Here is a 10,575-nt window from a genome sequence, read left to right as displayed (position 1 = left end):
TTTAGCTTTTATGTTAATATTATATTAAATGTGATTTCTACTAAAAAGCAGACATGTTGTATGTATTTATTAAGCTCTGTACATTAAGATCCCTCCCCACCCACCCAAAAAAAAAAAAAAAAAAAAAAAAAAAAAAAAACTAATTTGTCACTGTTGTTGCAGAGAATAGACTCACACTGTTTCCACATCAGGAAAAACAGCAAAACAACCTGAAAAAATGTTCAATGTTGACTGAATTTCAAACATTTAAAACTGTTTTCTATTAAAATTAGATTATTTTGTTCCATAAACAGATTCCCTGTTTAGCTTTTTTTGTTATGCAAATTGACAAAATCAGGATTAAATGAGTTTTGCTATGTGCCAGGAAATCCATAAAGACCTAATTTAAAATCGGTTTATTGGTTAACCCTTCCAGACAAACCGAAGCGCCAACGACACAACCAAACTTACAGTTCCGTAATTCTGCCACACTTGGCGCTATCTGAAAAATTCCAACGGTTTCTGAAAGGGGAGACGTTGCGCTTTCCAACCAATATTGGGTTGTTAAGGTAACTTCATCCCCGCCATAGCAAGGAGTGAAATTAATCTGAGTGGCGCTCTTTTAATAGATGGTAAATTGAGAAAATAACTTGCTAGATATTGAAAGTTCAAATTGTTATGGATAAATAGGCAAATATATTTACTCAAAGGACTTTTAAAGAACCGCATACCATTAAAATAAACAAAAATTGGATGAGTAAGAAAATAAAACAAAATGAGTAAACAAAGGAAGGATCATTATTGTGTTAATGAAAATATATTGAAAATCTATGATATTCTTTAGGACGACTCACCTGAAATTCTTAACATGATCCTCCACTCCTGTCAGAGAGACGGAGTAAGACAGAGCCATGTTGTATGTGCCTGCCTGCACTGACGAACCCCAGTTTATCTCTGTGGAAAGAGAAGCAGTGGTTTAGCAAAAGCAAACGCAGCAGAAAGTTTTCTGCTTGTTTTCAGTTCAACATCTCTCAGCTGAACTGAGCTCAGGCTCAACGAGCTGCACCCACTTGGTTTGTTGTAGTTGACGTATCCGAAGAGGAAGAAGATGATGCAGAAAGTGACCAGAGCGGCCCACCAGGTGAAAAGGAACATCAGCACCACAGATATGATCGCTCCAAACAGAGCCGTCCATTTGCTGTAGTAGTGGAAGGACGGCCTCCAGCCTGAAAGAGTCGACAGATAAGACGTGTTTTCCCACGTTATCTACCTTAAATGTGGGGCTAAAAGTTTGTCTAAAATGACCAGATGTACTTTTTGATATTCCTCTCTAAGAAGGGTTGTTGGTCATGTTTGTCCAATCTGCTATGTGAACGGAGATGCTAAACCAGCTGACTCATACAGAGGCAGAACTTTAGAGAGTTACCTGCAGAGTTGGGTAGTATAACTAGTTACTTTTACTTGAGATACTTTTTTTTGAAAAATGTACTTTTAGGAGTATTTTTACTATGTCGACTTTTACTTAACTTATTTTATTATAAAGTATTTCTACTCTTACTTGAGTAAAATATCTGGATTTTCTATCCACTGAATGAAAACAAACACATTTTAACCATGTTTTAAACCATAACATGTTTTCACCAGACACAGACACACCTGCAGGTCTTGTTAAAGTTTCATACATTTTCTATTGAAAGAAACTGATTTGGAACAAATTTCTTTTGCCTGGCTTTATTTATTTTTTACTTATATGAATTATTGTCATTTTTGTCTTTAAAATACCAACATTTCCACATAACTTTATGTTTTGGTCCATCTGACTATGTATCTTTTTTTAGTTTTTTATAGTCATTCAGTTCTTGAATAGACTTTTTGCCAAATACTTTTTTTATTGTTACTTGAGTCATTCCTTAGAAAGTAAATGTAAAGCTTTTACATTTACTTGACTTAAACTATGTTGAAGTAGTGTTAATCTTACTTAAGTACATTTTATTGGGTACTCCATCCACCTCTGGTTACTTGTAGCAAAAGTCATTAATGACTTAGCATTAAGTCAATAATGCTAAGGTATTTTCCTTAGCAAAGATAGGAAAATCTCTGGGGAACCAAAGTGTTAAGACTTACAGATATTTTTTTTTCTGTTTTGCGTGTCTAAACATGTTTTAAATGTTCAAGCTTTTTTATCAGAGACTATTTAAAATGACTCATAACTATTCAAATTTACAAATCTCTGTCAGAACAAGTAGAATGTTCCAGACGTTTTGTACAAGTGTGACGCAGCATCCAGTGTGACATCTTTTGTGTGTGTGCACGTGGGAAACAAAAAAAATAGTAAATAAGTATATAATGAATAAATCCCATAAGAAAATGTTAATGTGCTCACTTAGGTTAGCTTTACTGGAACAAAGTAGAAGGCATATTAACTTCTTGGAAGATTATTTGTTTTATCTCTGCTCCCAATTTAAAAGTATTTTCTCCTTTCCAGAAAGTGATTCCCAAATCAAAAATCTACATTTCTAATTTTTCAAACTACTTTCCGTTGAAAACACCTCTAACAACCAAGTAAAATACTTTCTAATCTAGACACTAACTTAAACAATCCTCCTTGCTGAAAGAAACACAGTTGTAATCTGAGATTATTTGTATTTTATGCATAAAGGCTTGTTTTTATGAGTATTTATTTTGTCCAAAATAACCTTCATTGCATGTAATTTGCTCATAAAATAAACTCCATTACGAGTATCTGTTATTTACACTATGTCAAGGTAGGACTAATTTCAGACACTTGCAACAGCAATTATTTAATAACAAATTTTAGATGATATTAACTGCAAATAGAATAATTAAAATAAATTTAAAAAAAAAGGTAAGTGACATACCAGGGGAATTGGTGATGGATGCATGAAAACAACTGAAATTAATCAAGCAGTAGGAGCAAAGGAAGAAATTAGAGATGAGGGCAGCGATGATGTTAAGCTCAGCTGTTTTGGCACATGGGAGACAAAAAGACAAAATGTAAATTTACACCATCAACCTGTGTAAAATACGAATAATAATTTGCAGAGATATCACATCTCACACACCGATAAGGATGAAGGCTATAGAAATTAAGTAGCAGAGAACATAAGCTCGAAATGGCTCGTTGTTTTTCCCATAACCTTTCGCAAAGAAAATGATGTAAGGGTATATTTGGTCCTTGCACAGACACTGAAAAACAAAGACAGGAATTCATTTTTTTCCAATGATTACAAACAATTTAGTGTCATAAAACTCAGTAATTTTATAGCAGGATGCTGTCTCACCTGAAAGACTTTAGGTGCAGAGACAAGAAAACCCAGGGCGGAAGATAAACTGGCAGCAAAAACACCCGCAGTGATGAGGTAGTAGAAACCGGAGAGTTGTCCAAGAACCTGTTTGGAATATTTGAGTAAAGTCAACAGGAGACCATTTTGTACAGCTACGCTTAAAGACTGTGAACGACATTTAAGTTAAACAATCAAGACTATCTATCCACGACGATGAGTTTGATTAATACCTTGACGCTGTTGGCGAGTCCATATTGACAGGTCTGCGACTGGCTACAGTCTGTGAAGTTCCAACCCAAGTTACATGCCAGCCCCACGCAACCGTCCGTGTTGTTTCCCGTAAAGATGTGGCTTTTATTTCCAGAGGCGTCCCGCACCACACATGACCCTGGAAAAAAATAAATACTCTGAGTCTGAGCTGAGCTTTCTGGTATTTCGTATCGCTTTTTTTTTTTTAACTACCGTTTCTTTACTACATGGACGGTAAACCAGAAAATGACCTCTTGCATTTTCATTATCTTCAATAGTTTTAATGATAGTTACCATTGGCAAACACTAACTTCAGCAAGCTCAAAGATTTACTGAGCCAATCAATAATTAGACAAGACGAAGGTAGGAATGTGATAAAAGTAACCCACCGACAGTTACTGCTACCCCCAGGTAGCTCAATGTTGTCCAAAAAATAGCCATCAATGTACCCTTTGGGATAGCTGTTGCAGGGTCCTGCGAACAGAAAGCTGATCATCACCTTGCTCCTTGTTGCTCCTTGTTTCAAGCTCATTGAGACTCAAACCTTTAGATCTCCAGAGATGTTGGCCCCGGACAGAATGCCAATGGCAGCAGGAAAGAAAATGGCGAACATCTGGAAAAAACTTCCTTCAGAGCCCCGCCAGTCTGGTGTGAGGTTCTCGACAAAAATATCGCCTGTGGAGAGCGTTGACAAAGAGTCAGGAGTTGCTTTTCCAATTACGTCGTCAAATGAAGTGTTTCGTGAAAAAGAGAAGAGTTCTTTACCCCGATATCCGAAGATGCCGACAGCCTGCTTGTCAACTTTTGGAGGGATTACGGTGCCAACAAAGTAGTTTGCAAAGGACACCAAAAGCACTAGGAAGAACAAAATCTGGGTCTGAAAACACAAAGCAAGTTGTTTAAAAACAATGATTAAGTCAAAGAACATTTCATGAACTAAGCAAAACGGTGTTGCTTTGTCACACAAAATTTCCCACGAATAGGCTCACCTTGGACTCCCACTCCATTCCAGCCAGTGAAATCATAAGAAGAACCGTGACTGTGATTACGCCTATAATGCGAACGTCATTGATTGGATCCACCATGACGGCACCAAATTCCTAAAATGAGTGACATAATTCTCAAAAAAGCTATGCAACACATTGGGGTTTTATATGAAAGGCATAATACGATGAAAACATTTATGGAAAAAATCATTTCCCAAAATATATGCATGAAAACCTTCACATTCTTTTGCCATACACTAAAATCACCTTAAAACATACTCACTGAACTTATGATTTTTTTTTTCTGTCTGAATAAAACAAGTATTGACACAAGATGAAAAAGATCGACATACCTGCATCAAATCCCGAACCACCTCTGCAAAACCAACAGTGTTGAGCGCACAGGCCAGCGCGTTTGCAAAAGAGAACACCACTCCAATTGGTCCTCCGATTTCAGGACCCAGTGTGCGGGAGATCATGAAATATGCTCCGCCTGCAAAATGTTTCACACACACACACACACACACACACACACACACACACCCGCACACACACAAAATGACTATTTTAATGAAAAGCTAACAAAAGAATACTCAAATAATAAAACACAGTTTACAGCTATGAGACATGTGGTGCCTCTCAAAATGATTCCTATCCCATCATCATCATCATCATCATCATCATCATTTTTTGTTTGTTAGACTTTATTATGTTTTATTGTGATTTTGTGTGATTGCAACTCACAAAATAGTGTACAATTGTAAAGTGGAAAGAAAATTATAAATTTAATTTTTTCCTGGTGACAAAAATCTGAAGCTACAAGTCTTTCAGGGAAATGTAAAGTAAAACAATGTCATGTTTTATTAAAGTGTCTAGACATGGATTCTACTTTTTATCAACACTTGACGATGTCGTATTAACACATCATGTTTTACTCAAACCGTTCTATCATAGTTCTGGCTGTGTTTAATCCCACAAATGTAAACAAATCTTTTTTGGTATTTCACTAATGTTGAAAAAATAAAAATTTGCAATCATGATGTTTCCATTAAATAAGGAATACAGTTAAAATCACGTGAATAAGTTTGGTCACCCGATAAGTCATTAAGAATCTGCCAACCAACTTGTTGTCTTTTTCATCTTTTTCGCTAGGAGTAACATCCGGTTGGTGATTATGTTGATCATGTGATGTGAAGTAAGTGTTTCCGTTGAAATACGTTACTTTTGATGCAGCCGAAAAACCACCTGAACACAGCGTAAACATTTGTTCATGACTATTAGATCTAAACATGTTTTTTTTTTTCTCCAAAACTGCCATTTACGTTATTTAATTCTAATTTGCGCAAATTTGAGGTCAGTGAAAATGTAATTTATATAAACCTACAGAAGAAAATTAATCCGTTTGTCTTTGATGTCATTTTTTGTTTAAAATAACAGATTGTTGGAATAAAACTGAATAAGGATCAGAATAAGAATTTTTGTCTTTCTTTGCTTATTTTGATGTGCAAATTTAATTTTGAAAGAATGTCTTTATTTTCTCTATTTATATAGAGAAATTTAATGCATCATGCCATTATTCCTTTCAGATTTTTCTGCTGAGTACAAGAATTTGAAATTGTTGTGAAACATTGAAGAGTCCTCTAAAGTCTGGCAGTAAAGTGATGTATAATTTGTTTGTACTGATGGCTCTCTAAGCCAGTGTTTCCCAACCCTGGTCCTCAAGGCACACTGCCCTCCATGTTTTAGATGTCTCCCTGCTTTAACACACCCCATTTAAATGATTGCAGTTCAGAAAAAGCTTGTTAATCAGCCATCAATTGAAATCATGTTTGTTGAAGCAGGGAAATACCTGAAACATACAGGGCAGTGTGCCTTGAAGACCAGGGTTGGGAAACACTGCTCTAAGCTACATATTTCCCATAGTGTGCATAATTTTTAATTTATAATGATCCACATTTTTTTTACATTTCATTACTTTGCATATGGACTCACCTGATACGACCCTCCCATTGGTGGCAATAGCAGAGATGGACAGTGCAGTCACAGAGGTCACCACCACGGACATCAGGATAATTACACAAGTCAGCACTGTCATCAGAGGAATATATATATTTATTAGTCATAATTATAGCTCATTTTTGTATTTTATTTTCTTCTTGAACATGTTCAGAAAATAACTTAGCAAATCCGTTGCCGTTTTATTTTTCTCTTTTCTTCCTTTTCTTTCCACGATGTGTACGTCAAATCAAGTATCCAAATCATTACAACCATAACACATTCATAGTTTTAAAAAAACATTTTACCACATTGTGTTTGGGTTTTCTGCTCTACATTTATTTTAATTCTTACATTTTTAAATAGAACAGTCAAAGATTTTGTAGAAACTTCCAGATTTATTTACCTTTGATAACATGGAGAGTTCCAGTAATATCAATGGCAAAATAATAAAAGAAACAAAACAATAAAAATCAAGATATTCTCAAGATAAGAAGGAAGAAATTCAGTGCAGTGAGTGGTAGAACATCAAATAAACTGAGTTCCAAAAACCCGGAAGCGATGACTCACCAATGCCTGCCTGAGACGTGATCCATGACAGACGCAGGAACAAGATAACCCCCCAAATATTCAGCATGCAGCGGACCTGTTACCAAAGACCAATGAAAACAGCCGGGTGATATTTCCATAGTGACCAGGTGATTGTGCTGATAATTTAGCTCCCAATTCAGAAATGTGATTTTTTTATTATTTTTTTTATGAATGTTGCATGTTTAAAATTTCTGCTACCCGCATTAATTTCAGTATGAAAGAAACAAAATCTCACCATGACGCCGACTATCCAGCCAAATCTAACGGGAGCTTTTTCCTGAGGATCTTCGGACTCTTCGTTTCCCATATCTGGTGCCGGCAGGCTGCCTGAGTCAGAGGTGGACGTTCCGTCCATTCCGATCTCCACAACCTTTAATGCAAAGGAAAGAATCAATGAAACTGAACCATCTGACGGGCTTAAACTATTAAATAATTTGTTTAAAGGGGCGATATTAGGTGTTTTCCAGGTACATCCAGTTATTTTAGAGCACAAAATGTTACCTTCAGTTGTTATGAAAGTATTATGTGTATCAAATGTGACTTAAAAGAAATTTAACACCTTAAAATTTGGCCTCTGTCTCTTTAAGAAAGTTCTTCTCTTCCCAACAATCTGCCTTCAGAAAGTCATCAGAACATGACTCCTCTATTAAACATTTAACAGCATTTTTACCAGCGTTGCACTGAGTAGTAGCTCCTATAATGAGTTTACCAGATGCTAGTTCCATCAAGTGTTTGCTAATTGCCTCTGGCTAGTCTGAAGGAGCTGAATGGGGGAGTCGCATATAGAGGGCTGCTTTGTGAGGTGGAAGCTTGGAAACTTCATCTCCAAAGAGGAGCTGCACCTCGAAGGTAGAGCTAGGTTCAGATGACATTTTGGACAGCTGAATGGTTGCCATGGGAGATTGAAGGATTTCTTAAACATGTATGAAAAACTCAACTCAACACTCCAAGTGTGATTTTGATTATAACAAGATGTAAACATATAAAAAAAGTACATTTTACATAATACTGCTGCAGTTTGAATATTAATACATTTTTAATACATATTTATTACATTTCATTTAAAGGGGCAACATTTCTTCAGTCCTTATGTTTTCCCATATGCTGCCATTGATGTAAAGAAAAATGCATTAATAAAATGGATAAATTTGCCAAATAGCACAAATTGAAGGACAAATGTACCTCAAATGTCTTGCGCAGGGTTTCAAGAGACGGCCTGCTCTTTGTCATCTGGCGTGGCAAAGAATTGGCGTAATGCTCCAGCTGGGGCACCAGGTCCATGGTGCTGTAGACAGAGGACCTGCGCAGTTCTGCCCTGGAGCCGCGACGCTCTGATGTGCTGCATGACAAGATGCAGAAGCATGTCAGAAAACTATGGCTTTTGTTTGATACCTTCCAGCTCCATTTTGCTGCTTGTTGTAAGCACAGGGTGAGTAAAGAGCAAATCTTCTAGGATGCGTGACTGATGGGAGCAGCGCAAGGCAAGGCCAAATATGCATTAGTGGTGTAAAGCTCTGGATTTGATACAGTCTGTTAAACATCCACAACTTTCTCTTTTCAACATAGTAAACTACCTGCTCCTCTAAACTATAGACAGTAGATTAACACAACCTTATATTGGGCATTCTCTGTTAGTTTTCTCTGTACATTTATTAAAAACACACTATCAAAGACCGGTTCTGACCCAAACTCACCATCAAACATATAATTTCAGCCCTAACCTAATTTTGGGCTGGTTTAGAGGTCAGGCTCAAGCTAATATCTACTTTAAAAGGTATTTTGCTTTTATTCTGGGATTGATAGTCTGTATTGCCCTCTGACTTTGAAGAGAATCATTATCATATCTCTAATATCATTGTCACAAATCACTCTGGTATTTAGCAAAACATTGATATTCCCACCAGACCTCAAACAATAAAAGTCCAGTTGGATTTTATGTCAGATGATGAGAAAAATGGTACTGAATTTTTTTTTTTTTTTAAGTGTGTCAATATTGTTTTAAGGTAAACAGTTTTTGGTTGACACAGCTGATTAGCATTTCTTCTATCTGTTGAAAGGAGCTCTATTTATTTTCTTCATTATTTCCTGATGGCTTCGTTGGAAGTAAAACACAGCAGCACGGGAGGCTGGGCAATTCATCGCATTCCTAATCCGATACGAAAGCAAAACTGCTCTTCCTATTGATAAGGAAAAAAATGCCTGTCCAAAATGTGAAAACGGACTCTTAATGACAGCACCAACCTGGACTCCTCATCGGAGACGACGATGGTGGGAGGGATTCGGAGCCCATTGCCTCGATTTACAGTGCTGCCATCAAAGTGGTGTGAGGAGTACCTGGGAGGTCCCTCCTCATTGGTGGAAAAGTGCACTCCTCGGGCCAGTACGTTACGTTTGGACGCAAACTGCCCCATCAGCGCGTATTTGTGATTTCTGTGGAGTGATACAGAGAAATACTAAAAATCATTTGACTAGAATACACTAAATTAACAAATTCACTTCTTTATTTTTTTTTAAATCAACATGCCACTTTTTGACCAAAATCATGATTAACAAGAGACATGAGAGTTAAAAAAAAAACCTTAAGCACTCCAAATTTTGCTATTTTTTTAAGAATGTAAATAGAATTTTGTAATTCTACAAAATAAACAATATGTAACAGATATTGATATTTTCTTTAGTTTTGAATCTTTTTGACATCATCTATGAAGAGTCCATATTGCACATAGTGTAGTTTTCATTTTCTGACTTACTGTACATTGTCTAAGCACACAAAATAAGTGAAATGTGTATATGCATTTGTATATGCTTCATGATATATTATTTTGGTGTGAACTCCCCTAGCAACGTGATGTTTTACTCGCATCATACTTGGTAATAATATGACAAATTCTGGCAAATACAAATTTAAGACATTATGAAATCTGAAGTCTCTCCCAAATGAGAAGCAAAGAACAAATATTAATCCATGTTCCAATTTATGACTTTGAACAAGAGTTATTAGGTCTAATGTCAAATAAAAAGTTGAAAGAAAGTAAGAGAAAAAATCTTATACTCACAAGTGGTTCTGTAGCTGATGAAAGAGCTGCTTGATTTGTCCCCAGATCAAACATACACCTTTTATCAACGCACCGCAAAACTCTTGTAATTTATACCTTGGTGAGGCATGTTACATCCCTCCCATTGACTTCATGTACTTTCCTCCCCCTCAGACACACACACACACACGCACACATACATAGTCACACTCATTCTATGAGGGTGTGTGGGTGTTCAAAAAACAGCCACACATCCAGACACATGCACACGGAAAGATATGCGCGTGCACAGTCACACATATGCAAATGCAATTCTACAATGACTTTTCTTGAGCCACAAATGGTTTTCAATTTTCCACATCTAGTTTCTGGAAGATGGTTTTTGGAAATGTGAGTTTTAGACACAAAACAATGGAAGCATGAGCCACTGGTTTG

General features: G+C 36.4%; 1 protein-coding gene across 1 annotated transcript; it reads right to left on the bottom strand.

Moving 5' to 3' along the window:
* Positions 1-543: 543 nt before the first annotated feature.
* On the bottom strand, positions 544-10,218 carry LOC106942767 (solute carrier family 12 member 3-like). The gene is made up of 17 exons (XM_015026101.1): positions 10,162-10,218; positions 9,347-9,535; positions 8,288-8,444; positions 7,341-7,475; positions 7,085-7,160; positions 6,512-6,607; positions 4,873-5,012; positions 4,523-4,633; positions 4,299-4,410; positions 4,078-4,208; positions 3,923-4,007; positions 3,515-3,672; positions 3,282-3,389; positions 3,063-3,186; positions 2,859-2,960; positions 1,050-1,205; positions 544-933 (listed from the first exon to the last, which is right to left on the bottom strand). The coding sequence occupies exons 2-17, from the start codon at positions 9,514-9,516 to the stop codon at positions 830-832; spliced, it is 1,965 nt and encodes a 654-aa protein (XP_014881587.1). The 5' UTR covers positions 9,517-9,535; positions 10,162-10,218; the 3' UTR covers positions 544-829.
* Between the last annotated feature and the right edge of the window lie 357 nt (positions 10,219-10,575).

This window comes from Poecilia latipinna, unplaced genomic scaffold (assembly GCF_001443285.1).
Source record: "Poecilia latipinna isolate Pla-1442-1.1 unplaced genomic scaffold, P_latipinna-1.0 Scaffold4535, whole genome shotgun sequence".
NCBI classification, from domain to species: domain Eukaryota; kingdom Metazoa; phylum Chordata; class Actinopteri; order Cyprinodontiformes; family Poeciliidae; genus Poecilia; species Poecilia latipinna.
This window is presented reverse-complemented; position numbering and strand designations above follow the sequence as displayed.